At 48.3% G+C, this 21,498-nt stretch overlaps 1 protein-coding gene across 5 annotated transcripts in view; it reads right to left on the reverse strand.

Moving 5' to 3' along the window:
- LOC119167581 (actinia tenebrosa protease inhibitors) overlaps window positions 1-21,498 on the reverse strand; it is a 139,442-nt gene that overhangs the window by 14,260 nt on the left and 103,684 nt on the right. For 4 of the 5 annotated variants that reach the window (XM_075866092.1, XM_075866091.1, XM_075866095.1 and 1 more), the window contains one exon: window positions 17,347-17,453. The exons of the other annotated variant lie outside the window; for it this stretch is intronic. In XM_075866092.1, the coding sequence (XP_075722207.1) occupies window positions 17,347-17,453 (107 nt within the window). The remainder of the gene's footprint in view (window positions 1-17,346; window positions 17,454-21,498) is intronic. 5 annotated transcript variants of the gene reach the window in all.

The raw sequence follows: 21,498 nt of genomic DNA on the forward strand, positions 1-21,498 counted from the left end.
CTCAGGAAAACACTCTTAGTCCTCTTATTCGCAAGCCTGGGACTGAACTTCACAATGGAAAATACACTTTCCTTCGGTGCTTCCGATATAGGCTTCAGCCACGAGAACGTTTTCTATGCATTTTGCAAGTACATTAATGAAAGTAAAGTAATTAGGCTTTTGATTGCGTGGTTATTATTACTGCAAAATTATTCCAACATACCCAGGAGCCTTGTTTAACCATGCTGATTTCTATTCAAGGTAATGAATGATTGCATGATCTGAACTAGTGACAAACAACTATTGCACTCCTTTCATTCTGCTTAGGTTGGTTGGTTGCGGAACTTTATTGAGGTCCTGCAAGACGCGCGTCAGCGCGCCGCGGGTGACTCCCACGTCGGGACCGTTAGGCCAAGCCTATCGGCCGCTCCGCGGGCCTGCTGAACGGCCCAAAGTTGGTCGGCCAGGAGGGAGCTGCGCAGGGCCGCCTCCCACCTGGTCGATGTAGTGTTGGGGTTAGTGTACATTGCCTTTCACTCCCAGAGCATGTGCGCCAGCGTGGATACATCCCCACATGCGGGGTAAGCGTCATTGGGGAACACGTCAGGATAAATAGCGTGAAGGGATCTCAGGTTAGGGTACGTGTCGGTCTGCAGTAGTCTGAGCGTAAGTGCCTGTGGCCTATTGGGATTTGAATGAGGAAGTGGATATAGTCTCCGCGCGAGGTAAAAATGTTTTGTTATTTCATTGTACGTGGCAGGCGCGTCCCTGTTGTCCGCAACCCCATTGGCCCCGAATCGTTGCCCGGAACCCACGCGGTCGGTTAGCGCGCGCGCGGCCTCGTGGGCAGACTCGTTTAGGTTGGGGGGAGCGCCTTGGACCTGTCCAACATGTGCAGGAAACCAAATCAGTACGTGGTGCTTGATGTCGTCACTCCTACCACTCTGGAGCACGCGCAGGGCTTTGTTGGAGATTACACCGCGCTCGAAAGTGCGAATAGCTGATCTTGAGTCACTATAGATGACCTCCCTTTCACCTTCCAGGATGGCCAGTGTGATGGCCACTTGCTCGGCAATCGTCGGATCGCCAGTGTGAACCGATTCGCAGTTGGTGATTTGCTGTTTGGAGTCGATGACGACTGCGGAGAAGACGCGGCTCCCACGGTACGCTGCCGCATCGACAAAACTGACGCCGTGCTCCTCACTGTGAATTTGCTTGAGAAGAGTGACAGCTCTAGCCCGTCGTCTACCACGATTGTGCTCGGGATGGACAATCCTCGGTATCGGTGCCACGGTTATGAGGTCGCGAATCTCACGGGGCACCTATCTCATCTTCCCGTCCATTTAAGCCGGAGAGTGACCGAGCTCTCGGAGTATATGTCTGCCGGTCTGGGAGCTCGAAAGGTGCGCGAGCTGGGCCCGCTCCTGCGCTTCGGCAATCTCCTCTAACGTATTGTGTAGTCCGAGCTGGAGCAGGCGCTCGGTGCGCGTCCTGAACGGGACACCGAGGGCCCGCTTGGTAATCTTTCTGAGCAAGACGTTGATCTTGTCACGCTCGGCACGCTGCCAATTGTGCATGGCCGTGACATATGAAAAGTGGCATAGCACAAAGGCATTGACCAGGCGGATTAGGTTGTCTTCCTTGAGGCCTTGGTAGCGGTTGGCCACCCACCAAACCAGCCAAACCACGTTATCCGTCTTGGCGGCGAGCTTGAGTATAGTCTTGCCGTTAGAAGCATTGGACTCGATGGTCATGCCGAGGACCCAAATGGAGTCGACTCTGGGTATTGCGCTGCAATCTCCGGTGTAGAGCTTGATATCACTCTTCGAGATCGGCTGCCAGTTTTTGGGCTTGGGCCCTCGCCTAGTGGGTTGGTAGAGGAGGAGCTTGTACTTGCTTGGGGACCACCTCAGGCCTGTGGGACGGAGATAATCTTCCGTTGTGTCTATGGCCTCCTGCAGGGAGCGCTCGACTTGCCCGTCGCTGCCACCTGTGCACCAAATGGTGATATCGTCCGCGTAAATTGTTGGGTAACGCCTTCGATACATGAGAGCCTCTTGGACAACCCGACCATGACAAGGTTGAACAGGGTGGGCGATATCACTGACCCTTGTGGCGTGCCGCGTGATCCCAGCTCGATCTCCTCGGAGACAAGGCCTCCCACACTGAAGGTGGCTCTCCTACGAGTGAAGAACAATTTGACATATTCGTACAATCTGACTCCAAGGCCGAGCTCAGCAATCGACCGCAACATGATTGAGTGAGTAACATTGTCGAAGGCTTTCTCTAAGTCGAGGCCGTGAATGGCCCGCATGTCTCGAGTGTTGCAGTCGATGACTTGGTGCTTGAGCAGCTTCATAGCGTCTTGCGTCGAAAGCTTGGCTCGAAAACCAATCATGGTGTGCGGGTAGAGCCCATTGTCTTCCAGGTACCGAGTCAATCTATTGACGACCACATGCTCGGCTACCTTTCCCACGCGGGATGTGAGCGAAATGGGGCGCAGGTTGTCCAAGTTAGGTGACCTCCCCGGCTTGGGAATGAGCACAGTGCGTGCGACCTTCCACGGGTCGGGGACCTCGCCTCTCTTCCATGCCTCGTTGAAGACCTCGGTGAGGTAGTCGATTGACCAGTCGTCCAGATTACGCAGGGTCTTATTAGTTACGCCGTCGGGGCCCGCGGCAGACCTTCCATTGAGCCCGCGGAGCATCTGCCGAACCTCTTCGTGGCATATCTCGGCGTCCAGTTCAGTGTTGGCGGGTCCTGAGTACTTGAGGTACGTTGTTGCGGGGTTCGAGTCGACAGGGAGGTACTTTTGCACCAGCTGCTTCAAAACCTCCTTTTCTGAAGAGGACTGCTTGGCTTCGTGCATGGCTCGCGCTAGTACGTTCCGCTAGTTAGTTTTGGTGTTAGTCTCCCTGAGCAGGTGCTTGAGCAGGTTCCATGTCTTGCCATTACGCATCTGGCCATCTACCGAGTTGCACACCTCGTCCCACTGCGGCTTGGAGAGGACGCGACAGTGCTCCTCGATGGTCTTGTTTAGGTCGGAGATTTTCTTGCACAACCTGCGATTTAGGCGCTTGCCTTTCCAGCAAGCGAGAAGTGACTGCTTGACCTCGAGCAGGTGGGCAAGGCAGCTGTCCATTTTTTTCAACCGGAAGGTCAGTACTAATATTCTTCGTGGTACTTATGACGTCCTCTCTGAGCTGGCTAATCCACTGCTGTAGGCTTGGCCTGGTTGCAGGTAGGGGTCGGTCGTTGCGGACTTTGCGAAACTGGTCCCAGTTTGTCCAAAAAAACTCTCGTGCCCTCTTTCGGACCACTAAGAACTGCGTCACCAGGACGTAATGGTCGCTACCTAAGTCAATGTTTGAGTTGGGCCACTGTACATCGGGGAGATTCTTGACGAAGGTCAAGTCGGGAGTGGAGTCTCTGCAGGATGAGGTGCCCAACCAAGTTGGAAATGCCTTGTCGGTGATTAGAGTCAGGTCCATGTCCGTCGCGTTCTGCCACAGTTCCGCGCCCTTGCTGGTATTGTACGAGTAGCCCCAAGTGTGGTGCGGAGCATTAAAGTCGCCTGCCACAACCAGGGGGTCGGAACCCGCCCAGTTGACGGCCTTCTTTATGAGGGCCCTGCAGCGCTGCCATCGGTCTTTAGGGCTACTGTACACGTTGAGAAAAAAGATGCTGCTTCGGTCTGAGCTGCGCGGCAGAAGCTCGGTCATGTCATATTCGGCGCTGCTGGTGGCCATTTTTAAGTCGTGAGAGATGTGTGTGAGCTTGTTACTGACTAAGGTGCAGACGCCCCGGCCATCACAATAACGCGAGACGAGCTTGTAACCAGTCAGTGTGACGTTTGGGGTTATGTTTTTTGAAGCAGAATGACGAGAGCTTTTTTGCTAGAGCATCGAATGTACTGCTGCAAGGACGCCTTTTTACTAGGGAAGCCTCTGCAGTTCCATTGCAAAATGAGAAACGTCTCACTTGGCTGGCCATCTTGGTGCTTTTGTGGGCTGGTGCTGCCCTCAGATTGGCTGAGAATAGCGTGGACGATGGGGCCCGTAGCGACGGGCTTGGGTTGTACGACGGCGGTTGAGGTCATAGCGGGTTTCACTACGCGTTTGAGAAATGACTCTACCTTGGATACTCGGTCGTTTTGCGCGGCCAGGGTGATCTGCAGTTGGTCGAAATTCTCCCTGAGCTTATTGATGCTTTCACTAAGCGCGGATAGCGTGTCTCGAAGCTCAGACCTGACTCGAATCGTTAGACCCTTTTTGTTCATAGGCGACGGCCCTCTTCTTGGGGCTTAGGTGTCTTTTCTTTTTTCTTTCTTTTTTTCCTCTGGTGAGTGGTTTTGATATTGAATAAAAAAATCTTACTGAATTGACTCTCTGATTCTTGGATGATCCCTCTGAGTGGGTATGAGCCATGGCTGGGGAATCATCATCATCATCGAACATCAGCGTTCGGGAGGACGACATCGTGTTTTGCCCACCAAGATTTACGCCAGGAACTAGGTGAACTGTCTTTCGGCCATTGGTGGTCGAATGTTACTGCGGTAGCTGGTCCCTTCGGGTTCTTTCGAACGGTGGTTTGGCTGAGCCTTGGGTAAATTTGACCTGTTGAAATTACCTGACGTTTCATATTACTTGCTAAAGCAATTGAATTAGTGCTAACGTCTAATTTGTCTCCTGGCCAAGGGCACAGCCCTTGGTCAGCGTCCTTGCCTAATGATGACTTGCCATTGAAATATTTTTCCGCAGTGGTGTTGGCCGCATCCCTGTGGCGCTGGTTCCCTCGAGTGGTGGATTTATTAGGCTCAACAACCCGAAGGTGAGCCCATCCATCGAAGGAGTGTAACGCCATAACCGAAAAGTGCTGCCTCTGTGCAGGAAATCATGCGGCCCATTACCTGAACTGCACCGCAAGGTCCAAAGTAACACAACTACTAGAAATCATGGATAGGCGTCGTTGCTCGCGGCGAGAAGCAATAACAGTTTTTAAGGATAGGGCCTTTGGATATGCCGGAGTGACTTCGAGGCACGAACAACTAAGTGAGACGAAGATTCTGAATGTCATCGAAGCTGCAGTAGAAAAGGCGATGTCGAAAGCACTGGAACACATAGTTACGAGCGTAAGTGAGTGCAGCTCTCAAGTGTCTTGCTCACAGATGACACAGCTGGTCTCTGCAGTAGCAGTACCGATAGCCAAGTCGGCACCTTGTGGAGTGGCGGAGATGCCGAATTTAGCCCCACCGCAGCAATCCCGAGAGGAAAAAACACAAGTTTTGCCTGTACCTTCCACATCGACCCACGCGGAGGATCAGAGTGAAGTGGACGTATGCCAAGATTTCAGGTGTCAGAAGCGCACTGGATCTTCTGTAAAATATTCTTGCCCAAACTCAAAACCAAAAAAGGGCAACGAAAATGTCAGTGCACTAATCAAAGAGAGTATTTTAGAAGCAGCCATTGCTGAAGTGTTTCGCTCGTCAACATAGATACCTGCAAAGTAGTACAGTGGAATTGTAGGTCTTTGATCTCTTTTTCTACTGAGTTATTTCTTAATTATTCAATCATATCCAGATATATTGTTATTACAAGAAACCTGGCTTAACCCCGCTAAGAATTATCATGTAAACAGTTTTACAGCATTTTGGCTAGACTGTTCATCACTAGGACGTGGTCTTATTAAACTATTCTCGGATAAATTTTGCCGCACAGCGAGCATAGCTTTTCAACTTATGTCCCCAGACTGAAAATTTGGCAATAGACCTCAGTCTGCCAGGGCACCACCCTTTTTCACTTATAAACGTATATTTTCCTACAGGTTTGCATAATACTCAACATTAGAGAATGCCTTAGCTAATTGCAAAAATGATTTTCTTCTGGCTGGTGATTTCAACTCACATCATGTTTCCTGGAAATTTCGGACAGACCCTTCCGGTACTCTTCTGTGGGATTGGATGATTAATAAAAATCATACTTGCCTAAATGAAAGACAGCCTACATTTAATCGCGGATGGACACGATTGGTATTAGAAAGTCTTGGAAAGCAATTGACTTCTCTTCAAACAGTGACCATTTTCCTATATACATTGAAATCTCATGTGCTCTGAAATCTATTCAAACGACACAGAAAACATTGCTCAATTACAAAAAGTTTAAAGACTGCTTGCATTTAAATATTAGGGCAGTGTCCAGCGGTCACAATGAGGATCTCGGCAGAAATGTCTATTGCACTTTAAAAATCTCTAAGAAGACTTCAGAATTTGTAATTGCTTCAGTGTCAACCAAAAGTGCCCAACCTACTAGATGGTGGAATAATGAGTGCACACGAGACTATAGAAGAAGAAAAGCTCCATGGAAAAGACATATGTTATCAGAGTGCGAAAAATTGGAAGGATTATCAGTTCATTGCTGCAACATTTCAACGCACTGTAGCGCGAGCGAAAGAGCAATATGACCAAGAACACTTCGAGTACCTGTCTAACTCGAATAACAAACGTGCAATAATCAATTTCCTTCGTAGTAGGAAGAAGACCCCTATACCAGGAAACGTTGACTCAGTTGTTCACACCTCACAAGAACTACAGGAATCAGTAAATCAATTACATGAACGATTAGAAAACAGGTTCTCAATGTCTCTTCCTAATTTGACTTAAACAACAACTATCTATGACTACACAGAAATATTGACTTCTGAATAAAACCAGGCTGTGGAAAGATTGCCAAATATAGCACCAGGCACGATGTAATAACAAATACAATGCTAAAAATACTACACAGGGAATACCCGAACGATCTTGTAGGTCTCGTCAATTATTCCCTTAGAAAAGCATGTTCTCCTTCTGAATGAAAGATTGCGAAAATTATACCATTGCTTAAGAAACAGGGGACAGACTATAATTTGGACAACATACGACCGATAGCATTAACATCTAATGTAGTAAAACCTATTGAAAGGGTACTTTATGGTCGTATAATTTTGTTTAATAATTAGAAACTACTGTTGAGTACTTCCCAAATTGGCTTTAGATCTGGATATTCCATGACATGCACACGTAGATCTGGAAAGCCGTATTCATATTGCCCGCCACAAAAAGCAGTAAGCGGCTTTAATAACGTTAGACATATGTAAAGCATACGATAGCGTAGAGTACTTTATCCTGAATAAACAGTTATGGAGTCGGGTTCCCGCCTTATAATGTAGCATGGGTGACGGAATTTTTAAGTAGAAGAAAATTCTATTGTTATGAAGCGGTTTCTTTTCCTGTAAGCACAAGCAAAATCGTGGTGTACCTCAGGGATCACTACTTTTCCCTGTATTATTCAACATATTGCTTAGTACCATCCCCGTTCAGCCAGATGTGAAAACCCACGTTTATGCCATTCACATTGCATTCTTTGCTATGGCACACGAGTTCCACTGTCTTTACACTATCTTGCAAGCCTATCTAAATGAAATAGGTCATTGGCTGGATGGATTGATGTTGAACCTGAATAACAGTAAATGTGCTATTCTCATTTTTCGTGTCCGAGATCCTGTACACATATCTATTATTTACAAGCTTCAAGATATCCCGCAAGTGCAATTATTGAACTATCTTGGAGTTATGTATATTGAATATCTTAATTGGCGCCCTCACATTAAATACATCGCGACAAAAGCAGAACGCGCGATGGACGTATTGCGCAGGTTGAGCAATTGTAGATCAGGTATGAGAAGGAAGGCATTTTTGATTATATATGAAATGTATGTCTGGCCTGTGTTAGAGTTTGGTTGCGTTCTTTTTTCTGCTGCGCCAGCCTACAAGCTTCGGCCGCTCGTTCTATTGGAAAGAGAGGCTTTGATTGATTGATTGATTGATTGATTGATTGATATGTAGCGTTTATCGTCCCAAAACCACCATATGGTTATGAGAGGTACCCTAGTGGAGAGCTCCGGAAATTTCGACCACCTGGGGTTCTTTAACGTGCCTTCAAATCTAAGCACATGGGCCTACAACATTTCCACCTCCATCGGAAATGCAGCCGCTGCAGCCGGGATTTGATCCCGCAACCTGTGGGTCAGCAGCCGAGTACCTTAGCCACTAGACCACTGCGGCGGGGCTGGAAAGAGAGGCTTTACGGCTCTGCTTAGGACTTCCAAATTATACTGCAAATGCAGTGTTATACCTTGAAGCACGAATAACAACCCTATTATGTCGCGTTAACATTCTTACTGTGCAGACCTTTTTACGACTATATGAAGCACCTTTTAACCCTGAACAAATTATTTTTATTTCCAATCCTGACCTATTCTTCTCCGTGCATTGGCCCAGATTTCACAAACGACAAACAGTATTTGTTCAATCGTTACTTGAGCCTCTAAATGCACAAGTTCGTGATCTATTTCCTTTTACTAAGCAACAAATTTCTCCCGAAATGGTTTGCCATGATTGCTTCCTGCTTCAGACTAAGCTATTCTCTACAGACACTTTAAATGGTTTATTGCAGAAACATTAGGGTACTCTGCTAACTAATGTCTTTATTGCAACGAACGCATCTCAATCAGATGAAAAATCAGGCGTTGGAATATATTGCCCTGTACTTGATTAGTCATTTTCACTTCGCTTACCAGATTTTCTTCCTGTCTTTCTGGCTGAATTTATGGCAATAATGTTAGCTTTGCGAAAAGTAAATACTTCCATTCCAGTCGTAGCAGTCATAACTCATTCATTATCAGTGTGCTCTTCTCTCTCCGCATCCGGTTGCTAACCCATACTGAAACTTTTTAAATCATTGGCTCCCTGTCATCTCCAAAGTATTCATTTATTCTGGGAACCAGGACACAAAAGTTTGTTGTTAAACGAAATAGCTGATTCTCTTGCGAAGGCATCGCTTTCGACACCCATCATTTCGATTTTCCCTCATGCAGTACTCATTATGGTGGAGCGATGTCACACACTTAAAATCAGGCAAAATTAACCAGACCCCACACTGACGGCTTTTCTGGGGTACAACCACTTGTTATTTCCCTCGCGTAGTGAACTGTGTAATTCAAGGACGATGGAAGTTCTCATCACAAAATTTCATTGCCATGTTACCTCTCTTAATTTTTACTTGCATGGATCATGTATATTGAATTCCCCTCTGTGCATTTACTGTAATGAAGACGAAACGATCAGTCATCTTTTATTATATTGTTACGAGACAATGCCCCACTTAAACAGTGAGATAGGCGCTGAGGAAGACGAGGTGACTTGTGTGTGCGCGCGCTCTCTCTTGTTCGCCATCTTGGCTTGCGCGTTGGCGCTGTGTAAATATATTTTAAAACGCCTAGTTTCCCTTGTGCCTTCACGCAACATTTTGGTGGAAGGTGCTGGGTACAACGCACGACGGAGTTACGCAGCGGACGCCTAGTCTCTGCTCCCAACATGTCCACCGGCAGCGACGCTTCCTCAACTGCTACGCCCACTGCATCAATGGCGCCGACCTCTCCTGTTTATCTCGTGGCCGCTCCACCCCGCGATCCCGGCAACTTTTCGGGAACGGACGGCGAGGACGTGGATGAGTGGCTTAAACTCTACGAACTCTTCAGCACAAATCACAGGTGGGACCCAACCTTAATGCTGGCAAACATCATCTTTTATTTACAAGGAACGGCCAAGGCGTGGTTTAATAACAATGTGGACGGTATCACAAGCTGGGACGTATGCAAGACCAAATTACGCGAGTTGTTTGGTCAATCTGCCGGCTGCAAGCAGGCCGCTAGGAAAGAACTTGGCACACGTGTTCAGACGTCCACGGAGTCCTACCTGGCGTATATTCAAGATGTGCTGACCCTTTGCCGTAAAGTTGACCGAACCATGGCTGAAGCCGACAAGGTAGCGCACGTGCTCAAGGGCATCGCAGACGATGCATTTAACCTCATTGTGTGCAAAGGCTGTTCCACCGTGCAAGATGTTATCTTGGAGTGCCAACAGTTTCAAGAGGCTAAAAGCCGTCGCATTGCTTACCACTTTACGCGCCTTCCCAACACTGCTGCGACGTCAACATGTGCGGATCTCCATGTACCGACCCTGCCCAATTCACACTCCAGTGACATCACGAGAATTGTACGCCGTGAAATCGAAGCCATATCACCCGCCCCCTTGAGAGCACTGGCACCGAGTGATCCTCAGCCGACCATATCGCTAATACAGACCGTTGTTCGCCAGGAACTAGCCAACGCGGGTGTTCACACAGTCTGTTCTGTGCACCGTCCCGGCGCTGTCAGTTCGTCTACCCCGAGCCACCCACAGCAGTATCGCCGCCCTGCTCCACGTAATCGTGACCCAAATGCGTGGAGAACGCCTGATGACAGGCCGATTTGCTTCCGATGTGAACGAGTGGGACACATTTCCCGTCATTGCCGAAGCACGTGGACCTCACCGTATCGGGCAAACCCAAACTTCTCCAACCCCCATTCACCGGCCCACCTCTATGACCAGGAACCACCACGGCGTGAGGGCTCAGCTAATTACGACCCGACCACTACGACCACTGCCCAGTACAGTCGCTCACCTTCACCTCGACGTAGATTTTCCCGATCTCCACCACCACCTCGTTCCCCGTCCCCGTCCTCTGCCCGGCGGTTTTCTTCGGAAAACTAACGGCTGCAGCTCCTGGAGGTGACGCTGCTGATACGACTTGCTCTCCAATTCCTCTGTTGACGCTCCCGACCAATCAGAACTTGATCGACGTTGAAGTGGACGGTTTATCTGTTAAAGCCTTAGTAGACACTGGCGCCCATATTTCTGTGATGAGCCTGCACATTCGAGACCGCTTAAAGAAAGTACTTACTCCAGCCCCTTCACGCAGCGTTCGCGTTGCTGATGGTAGTACGGCTGCTGTTATTGGCGTCTGTACTGCACGCGTTACTATTGCCGGCCGTCAAACTTCAGTTCTCTTCACTGTTCTTTCTCACTGCACCAATGATGTGATCCTCGGTCTTGACTTTTTGTCCACTCATTCCGCTCTCATCGACTGTTCAGCCGGTACTGTGCAACTTGACCTACCGTGTCCGATTGATCCGCCCAGTCGACCGCAAGCCCGTATGTGCTCTGCTGAACATGTCCGTTTGTTACCGCAAACCGTGACCTGCATCACCGTTACGCCCTCGCCACTTGTATCCGATGGTGACTATGTGCTCGCGCCCATCACATCCCTTCTCTTGACCCACAGTGTTACCTTACCACACACTGTTATTCAGTTACGTGCAAACCACGCCTGCATTCCTGTGCTCAACTTTGCTCTGTGTCCGCAAGTGCTTCCGCGCGGAATCGCCCTCGCCATGCTGACTCCTTCTGAAGAATGCGTCATATCAGCTCTGTCTTCGAACGAGGCTCGACACTCCAGCTTCACACATGCTCGATCTTCGCAAGGAAGCCCGTCTCCTGATGTTAAAAAAATGATCGCGTCAGACCTTTTGCCGCATCAAGCTGACGAACTCCTTCGCGTTCTTGAGTCATACTGGGACGTATTTGACTTTTGTGATCGTCCACTAGGTCAAACCAGTGCGGTAAAGCACCGCATTGACACCGGCGATGCCTCCCCTGTCCATCGACGGCCATACCGCGTATCTTCGACCGAGCGTCACATAATTCAAGCAGAAGTCGACAACATGCTCGCCAAAGACATAATTGAACCATCATGTAGTCCATGGGCTTCCCCTGTTGTTCTTGTCAAAAAGAAGGACAACACTTGGCGATTCTGTGTTGACTACCGACATCTGAACAAGATCACTAAAAAAGACGTCTACCCGCTACCGCGCATAGACGACGCCCTAGATTGTCTTCACGGCGCTAAGTATTTTTCTTCTATTGATCTAAGAGCAGGTTACTGGCAAATTGCTGTCGATGACATGGACCGCGAGAAGACCGCTTTTGTCACCCCCGATGGTCTTTACCAATTTAAGGTCATGCCCTTCGGATTATGCAACGCTCCAGCCACCTTCGAGCGGATGATGGACTCTCTTTTGCGTGGGTTCAAATGGTCAATTTGTCTATGCTACCTTGACGACGTTATCGTCTTTTCCCCGACCTTTGAAACCCACCTCGACCGCGTTTCCTCAATACTGGCCGTATTTCGCAATGCCGGTCTCCAACTGAACTCGTCAAAGTGTCACTTCGGACGCCAGCAACTAACAATGTTGGGCCACCTTGTCGACTCCTCTGGTGTACGTCCTGATCCCGATAAAGTGCGAGCCGTGCGTAACTTCCCTGTTCCGACCTGCACTAAAGAAGTACGCAGCTTTCTCGGTCTGTGCTCGTACTTTCGACGTTTTGTGAACAACTTTGCGGAAGTCGCCCGTCCTCTCACAGACTTATTGAGAAAAGATGTCTCATTCACATGGGGCGCTGCGCAGGCTACGGCGTTCTCTACACTTATTGAATCGCTAACAAAACCACCTGTTCTGGCCCATTTCGACGTTTCTGCCCCTACCGAAGTACACACAGATGCCAGCGGTTACGGAATCGGTGCTGTTTTGGTTCAGCATCAAAGCGGCTGCGCCCGCGTTATCGCCTATGCCAGCCGTCTCCTCTCGCAGGCGGAAAGGAACTACTCCATCACCGAAAGGGAATGCCTTGCTCTCGTTTGGGCAGTAGCAAAATTTCGGCCTTATTTACATGGTCGACATTTCACTGTCATAACCGATCACCACGCACTTTGCTGGCTCTCGTCCTTGAAGGACCCCACTGGGCGCCTTGGTCGATGGGCACTACGGCTTCAAGAGTATAACTACTCGGTGTCCTACAAATCTGGCCGTTTACACCATGACGCTGACTGCTTATCTCGGAATCCAGTGGACCCACCTGAAGCGTTCGATGAATCGCCATGTGTGCTGTCTCTCTCCGCTTTAAGCAACATCCGTGAGGAACAGCGCCGAGATCCTGCCTTGCGTAACATCATCGAGAAGCTTCATTCTGCGGCACCCGATCCTTCTACTCGATTGTTCGTGCTTAAGGATGACACATTGTACCGTTGCAACGTCCGCCCTGATGGACACGAACTGCTCCTTGTGGTACCTTCCCACCTACGTGCGAGCGTGATCGGCCAGCTTCATGACGCTCCCACTGCCGGTCACCTCGGACTGTCTCGGACGTATGACCGCGTACAGCGTCGATTTTACTGGCCCAGTCTTTATCGCTCGGTCCGCAGCTACGTCGCCTCATGCGATCAGTGTCAACGCCGCAAAAAACCTTCTATGAGTCCTGCCGGGTTCCTCCAACCACTTGACGTTCCCTTTGATCCCTTCTTCCGACTTGGTCTTGACCTCCTAGGCCCTTTCCCTGCATCCACTTTGGGGAACAAGTGGATAGCTGTCGCGACGGATCATACAACCCGGTACGCTATCACGCGGGCTTTGCCAACCAGCTGCGCCACAGACGTTGCCGATTTTCTCCTGCACGACGTCATACTTCACCATGGCGCCCCACGCCAACTCCTAACAGATCGTGGGCGCTATTTCCTTTCCCGAGTTATCGACGACCTGCTTCGCTCCTGCGAGACGAAACATAAATTTACGACAGCTTACCACCCGCAAACTAACGGACTCACTGAACGATTCAACCGGACTTTAACTGATATGCTCGCTATGTACGTATCGTCCGACCACCAGGACTGGGACGTTGCATTGCCCTTCGTTACGTTTGCCTATAATTCTTCACGCCATGATGCAGCTGGTTTTTCACCTTTCTACCTGGTGTTTGGCCGTCATCCAACTTTACCTTTCGACACCATCTTTCCGACAGCCGTCGACTTTACGACTGAATACACCCGTGATGCTATCACCAGGGCTCGCAAAGCACGAGAAGTTGCTCGTCAGCGCCTTTTAGCATCGCAAGATCACCAGCGGCATCGTTACGACTCACATCACCGCCAAATTTCCTTTACACCAGGTTCTCTTGTGCTATTGTGGACTCCGACTAGACGCGTCGGACTTTCTGAAAAACTGCTTTCCCGGTACTCGGGACCCTACCGCGTATTGCGCCAGGTGACAGATGTGACATACGAGATAGCCCCGCTCGAGTCTTCCTCCGCCTCCGCTTCGCTGTCTACAGACATTGTCCACGTATCCCGCCTTAAGCTTTACCACTCGGCAACACAATAGAAAGCACCGAGACGGTGCTTCAGCACCCGGGGGTTATGTTACGAGACAATGCCCCACTTAAACAGTGAGATAGGCGCTGAGGAAGACGAGGTGACTTGTGTGTGCGCGCGCTCTCTCTTGTTCGCCATCTTGGCTTGCGCGTTGGCGCTGTGTAAATATATTTTAAAACGCCTAGTTTCCCTTGTGCCTTCACGCAACAATATTGTCGCCGTTTTGATTTATTTAGGCAAAGCATACTAGCACCACCTCTTCAAAAACTGCGCTTGCAAATTATCACAACCTGATTTTTTTTTCATTTACAGCCTCTACACTGGGTTTCAGCCACACGGATGATTTATTCGCCGTTCAGGAACACATCACTCTGACGAAACGATTGATTTCTTGCGAAATTACGATTTCTCTATTTTTTCATTTTTTTTCTGCAAATTCGCAATAGGCATTTCAAATCAGAATCAAATCATAAAAGTTTTTTAGGAATGATGCAATGCTGAAAGTATCCGGCAAATTCACCTTATAATCGGCCAATCCCCTCCTTCGGGTACGAGCCATTTGCACAGGGAAACAACAACAACGACAACATTGTCCAGAGCTACCTCTTAGGACGCAAACGTCCGAAGGACTCCGCACACGGCAAGTTTTCTGCTCCGGCGCCCAGCGGACGCAGGTCCTGCAACAACCCGTCTCGCCCTTTTCGTCAAACAGCATGGAAGCCACAGCGGCTGCTTCGTGGAACCCCAAACGCGTGAGCGTGCATTGTCTTTGAAATGTTTCCTAAAGACGCTTTGCCGATGGGCGTTCTTAGATTACTTGCTGCGCCTTTGTGTTGTTTGTGCCTTTTTGTGTAAAAATATATGTATGTTTGTGTGCAGTGTACTTCTGTCCTCTTCATTGCTGCCCTAACCAACGACTCTCACACGAATCTTGAAGCCTGCTCCCCTAGCCTCACTATATAACACCCGTGTTTCCATGCTCCAAAGCAAAGCATGTTAACCGGACGGCAACACACCCACAGTGGCAGAATGTTCATATATCTGAACAATATAAATCCACCTGGCTGGAAATCAAAAAGAGCAAAACACTTGCTACTGGCGCTTAATTTAAAAAGTAAAGACCTGTAGTATGAGGTTCCTGTGTAAGACAAAGTGTGAGGTTAACATCGAGATAATATAGGCTTTGAGGAAATGCACTGCCATCAGATGTTTTACAGGGAAAGCTGTTATAATATTAAAGCTCTGGTCACGCGTGGCGCCGCAGTTATTGTCGCCGCTCTGCCGCCGCTACCGTTGCAGTCCGTAACCACTACTGCTAAAAAAGGCTCTGAAAGGCGGCTCTTCCAGCTTTTGCTGTGACTGTGCCGCACCTTCCGCGCGCAGGCATGGTTTCTTTTTTTTGACGGTGATATTGGCATTGTTAGATATTGACATGGCAGTATGGCAGCTTGGGCTAGTTGGTATGGCATGAGGATAGTTATAGCGCGAGAACAAAACGATGACACACGTCTTTCGTGTCCTTCTTGTCTCTGTGTCGTCGTTTTGTTCTCGCGCTATAACTATCGTCATTGACATGGCGTTTGAAGGACTCACAAAAAAACAAAGAATGTGAAAGACACCGTGCCGATGTAGACCATAATAGGAATTTCTAGAGGCAGCCATTACCTACGCTGAAAACTCACAGATTCAAGCATTTGCCTGAAAAGACTCCCACAAAAACATCATATTTCTCCTCTTAGTTAAAGTATAAACCTTGGCCTCACTCCGCTGAATGCTTTCTGCATCTAACGTTGTTTTGAAGTGTCCTTCAGGATCTTTAGCTGTGGAAGCTTTTTGCACATTACCTATTTGGCATTGGCTCCTGGATCAGCCCATTTTAGACAAAGTGACGACGTAATGTGGTGACACAACAATAGGATATCATGTTACGTCACTTCTTAGTTATGGCATCATGACGCCACTGTAACCCCAATGGCTAATTTTCACATTTCATGAAGCATGTCAGGCATTGGTGTTAAAACTGAATGTTTACAGATTTCCCTAAGTATGACCTAAACGAGTTTCGCAAACGTAAACCACGCGGACTGAGGTTGACCGGTGTTGTGTGGCTAATTAAGAGTCGTGCTGCGCATGCTCTATGAGCAGCGACGTCACACGGCACACAGGGGCACCGTAGAAGGCCCCTGGAGTGACGTGTCACTAATGGGTTGGAACTTAACGTTTGTTGGCACGCCCACTAGTTAATCCATCTGTCAGTCTGTCTCTCCACCCGTAGCTCACGCTACGTATATGCTGGCAAAGCCGAGCTTAGCCGCGGCTATTTATTTCTCTGTTGTGTTTCCAGAGTTCTGGCTCTGTTCTCATCTAGGCATCGCTGGTCATAGGTACTCTTAAGTTTATTTCATTATGGAGATAATAAAAAAAGATAAAGTAAGAAAAACTTGCATTCATTTAAGGGCAAAAGTATGAGAATATATTTTTTTAATTCAAGGAAATGTGATGCTTCGTGAAGAATTATATACTACGTCTTTCATTGCTATCATTTTTTTATCGTGTTGAAACAATTGAGAATAAGCATGTGCAGAGTTTTCAATTAGCTAGTGTAAAAAATTCGGCTTACCTTCTAATTGCTCAGCTTTAAAGGACAAACTCCACAATGGAACAAAAAAAACACTAATGAAACGACGATCTGCTTTTAACAATGACGTGTCTTTGGTGTCTTCTCTTACCGCAGTATAGTTGGGATACAAATAGCTCTTGGATTGCACAATCAGGGACCTTCAGTTACCATTATCCTCAAATATAGGCATGGTCATGAAAGGGTTCTTTTAACAATCTAAGTACAGGTATTAAAAAGTGGGTAAACGCAAGAGGCAACCGTCGCCCCTCTCCCTCCTTTTGGTGATTAAGATGAAGAAGGAGGGAAGGGGCCGCACCATCTACACAACTCATGTGCATACCTGTTTGCAACTAAGATAACCAATTCGTTCTAATCACTCTCAAATGCCGGTTGCTTAAACGGGCCATAGTAACACTTTGTTGAATAACCATGGAATTATTTCACTGAAAAAGCGTATTGTCTCTCAAATTCAACGCTGCGAAAATTTCAAGAACCTGTACAGTACGAGCGGACTTTCACGTATTTGTCACACGCTGCAATCTTATTCTCTCTTCTCTCGTCCCGACGAAAGCGCTGGAAGCTAAGCAGAGATGGATGGGAGGAGCAAACAATAAACGTCATGCTCACCTCGTGACCTTGAACTTTTTCTCTATTTTTTTTCGTCCAATACGTGGCTTTCTTCAGTGCGATCAGGTGCGCACATGTGGACAAGTGACGGCATCTCGCAGCGATTTCTGTAACAACCGAGGGCGCCAAGTTCAAATCAGCCAATGACTGATTGACTGGTCGTCGATGTTTGATTAACGAGCATATTCCGTTATTTGTTCAGAGAAAAAAAGGAATAATCAGCTGACTCTGATAATTTATTGTGAATTTCAGGCCGCGTGCAGCGCTATACCACTAGCTCGCGTCCTCTAGTATCGATTCTCTAGTACCGATCGCCAGCGTTCTCTGATCATGCTCAAAAAGTGTTGCGAGGCCCCTTTAAGAAAAGTCCTCTTTGTTGATGCTGCAACGTATTGGAATCGAGGCGCATGCCGTCTCCGCAGTGGATGCCCACGGCTCACTCGTCAACCCGGCTATGGTAGGTACAAGCTTCACCTTCAGCTTTTACCAACTTCATTGCGGTCACCTTTCGAAGCTGCACGAGAGGCTCTGCCATTTATTCGCACTCTAGTACAGCTATAAGAGCTTTTTTTGCAGCCCTCGTCTCTTCAAAGGCCACTGCGATTGCAAACAAACTCTTCAACCAAAAAGGGGAGCGGAAGATTTCACGCCCTCACACATCACGTGGTTTCGGACTCACGTAGGAAACATTGCCGGATACCCTTAGTGCAACCCAAATGATTGGTCACACCAACTGGTGCGAGAACTTACCGCGTCTGTGGTCCATCTTCTCGCTTAAATGCAGCCTGCAGGAACCTCTACTACGAAAACCCGCTCGTGTCATACCACGACCTCAGCTCTCATCATAGGATAAGGCATCAAACTTTTCCCTCCTCCTCACACAAAGCTCCAAAAAGCACAAGCAATCGCTTACACCCACTAGCATACTCGTAAATACATCACATAAACGCTACTAAGCAGCATCACTCCCGACTTTCCAACTGTATGTCCACACTGTGGACTCGAATACAATGATTTCAACCAGATGCTCTGGCAGTGCCCTGAACAGCAGACGCAGACTTTTTTAGCAGTCTTCCTGGAACTTGGCGCTTCGAAGTATAGAGCTCATCGCTCAGCTCAAGGCTGTCCACAGGGCCCGGGCCATCACCGAAGGACTTTGTCTACCGCCCCTGACCTGAGTGAAGCCGACGGATTGATTGGTGGGGCCTTGGGCACCGCCTTCTTTCTCCTCGAGACCTCAATAAAGTTCAGGCTCTATGAGTCCCTCTAAGCATATTGTTTTAGGAATCACACGCAAGCAGTGTCTGATGCCCTACTAGGTTATCTTCTAGAGTGCATTTGTTCAGCCTCAACACAAAACTATTGCAAACTTATGAAGGGGCTTTCCGCCAATAATAATAATAATAATAATAATAATAATAATAATAATAATAATAATAATAATAATAATAAGATTATTAATAATAATAACAATTATAATAATAATCAGCCTGACTACGTCCACTGCAGGACAAAGGCCTCTCCCATGTTCGGCCAGTTAACGCGGTCCTGTGCTTGCTGCTGCCAATTTATACCCGCAAACTTCTTAATCTCATCTGCCCACCTAACCTTCTGTCTCCCCCTAACCAGCTTGCCTTCTCTGGGAATCCAGTTAGTTACCCTTAACGACCAGCGGCTATCCTGTCTACGCGCTACATGCCCAGCCCATGTCCATTTCTTCTTCTTGATTTCAGCTATGATATCCTTAACCCCCGTTTGTTCCCTAATCCACTCTGCTCACTTCTTGTCTATTAAGTTTACACCTACCATTTTTCTTTCCATTGCTCGCTGCGTCGTCCTCAATTTAAGCTGAACCCTCTCTGTAAGTCTCCAGGTTGCTGCTCCGTAGCTAAGTACCGGCAAGATACAGCTGTTATATACCTTTTTCTTGAGGGATAGTGGCAATTTACCTGTCATAATTTGAGAGTGCTTGCCGTGCTTCACCCCATTCTTATTCTTCTAGTTACTTCAATCTCGTGGTTCGGCTCCGCGGTTATGACCTGCCCTAAGTAGACATAGTCTTTTACAACTTGAAGTGCACTATTACCTATCTCGAAGCGCTGCTCTTTTCCGAGGTTGTTGTACATTACTTTCGTTTTCTGCAGATTCATTTTAAGACCCACCTTTCTGCTCTCCTTGTCTAACTCTGTAATCATGAGTTGCAATTCGTCCCCTGAGTTACTCAGCAATGCAATGTCATCGGCGAAGCGCAGGTTACTAGGGTACTCTCCATTAACTCTTATCTCTAGCTGTTCCCATCCTAGACTTCTGAAAACCTCCTGTAAGCACGCGGTAAATAGCATTGAGGAGATTGTGTTCCCCTGCCTTACACCCTTCGTGATTGGTATTCTGTTGCTTTCTTTATGAAACACTATGGTAGCAGTTGGTCCCCTGTAGATTTCTTCCAGGATGTTTATATTGTCACGTGATCACAGAACGACCACAACGTCTGTTCACAGTAGCAGCACTGGACGTCGAGCCGAACCGAACGTTAGAGCACGAGCACACCAACCGTGCTCCTCTTCTTTCACACCATGGCACATACTCGCATTGGCATGGCTAAACCTCGTTCCAAGCCTGTGGCATTACCCCCCCCCTTCGAAAAAAAAGTACCACCCCGATGACCAATGCCGATTAATAGTTAAAGTAATCGCGTACACGCACAAAGACGCATGATGAAGGAGTGTCAGGTGGCTCGGGGGTAGTGTGGCTTCATCCGTGACACATGAACAATATCGGCCTGCTGGGAACATCGAGATCGCCGAGCTGTGTCTTCAAGCAGTATTTCGTAGTTGACATCGGTGAGGCGCCGTAGTACTCTATAAGGACCGAAGTAGCGATGTAGTAACTTTTCCGAGCGGCCCCTTTGGTGAACGGGGATCCACAGCCAGACCAGATCACCGGGTTGGTATATGACATGGCGATGACGGGAGTTGTACCTCTGCGAGTCGATTCGTTGTTGTTTTCGGATCCACTCGAGTGCAAGCTGGCGGGCCGCGTCGGCGAGCCGGATAAAGTCGTGCGCATCAGCAGTAATATCGGTCGTGTCAGGCAACAGCATAGCATCAAGCATCGTAATTGCTTCTTGGCTGTGAAGCAACCGGAAGGAAGTGATACCCGTAGTCTCTTGAACCGCATTGTTGTAAGCGAACGTTACATAACGCAAAATTGCATCCCAGTTTTTGTGATCACGGTCGACGTGTATTGATCGCATGTCAGCGAGCGTCTTGTTTAATCTCTTCGTCAGACCGTTGGTTTGTGGATGGTGTGCGGTTGTTTTGCGATGAGCTGTTCCACTAAGCCTCGTGACGTCTTGCATCAATTGGGCTGTAAAGGCTGTTCCACGGTCAGTGATAAGAACTGTTGGCGCTCCATGGCGGAGGACGATGTTGTTGATGAAAAAATACGCAACCTCATTGGCGGTGCCTCGTTGTAGGGCTTTCGTTTCGCAGTACCTTGTTGAATAGTTAGTAGCGACTACGATCCAGCGGTTGCCATCATGTGACTTCAGGAAGGGTCCAAGCAAGTCCATGCCAATTCGTTCAAACGATTGTGACGGGGGTGCAACAGGCTGCAATAAACCAGCAGGGCGCACAGGTGGGGCTTTACGGCGCTGGCAATGATTGCACGTTTTAACGTAATGCTTGACATCCTGGGTGAGCTTTGGCCAGTAGTAGCGAGTCCGAATCCCGGCAAGGGTACGTGCGAATCCTAGTTGGCCGGAGGAAGGCTCGTCGTGGCAGGCTGATAGAATGTCAGCACGTAGCCCTGGTGGAACGACGAGGAGGTACTCAGTCGCATAACGTTCGAAGTTCTTTTTGTAGACGATGTCGTTGCGGAGACAAAATGACCCTGAACGTGTGAATGCCGATGGTGGACTCGAGCTGCGATCTTGAAGGTATTTGATAAGTTGTTGGATCTCTGAATCATTCCACTGTTGTTGGGCTAAGTCAGATTCACTGACTGCACAAGAGAATGGCCACCGGTATCATCGTCCCTCGATGTCGTCGTGAGGTTTAGCCATGCCAATGCGAGTATGTGCCATGGTGTGAAAGAAGAAGAGGACGGTTGGTGTGCTCGTGCTTTAACTTCGGTTCGGCTCGACGTCCAGTG

Source organism: Rhipicephalus microplus, chromosome 6 (assembly GCF_043290135.1).
Source record: "Rhipicephalus microplus isolate Deutch F79 chromosome 6, USDA_Rmic, whole genome shotgun sequence".
Classification (NCBI taxonomy): Eukaryota; Metazoa; Arthropoda; class Arachnida; order Ixodida; family Ixodidae; genus Rhipicephalus; species Rhipicephalus microplus.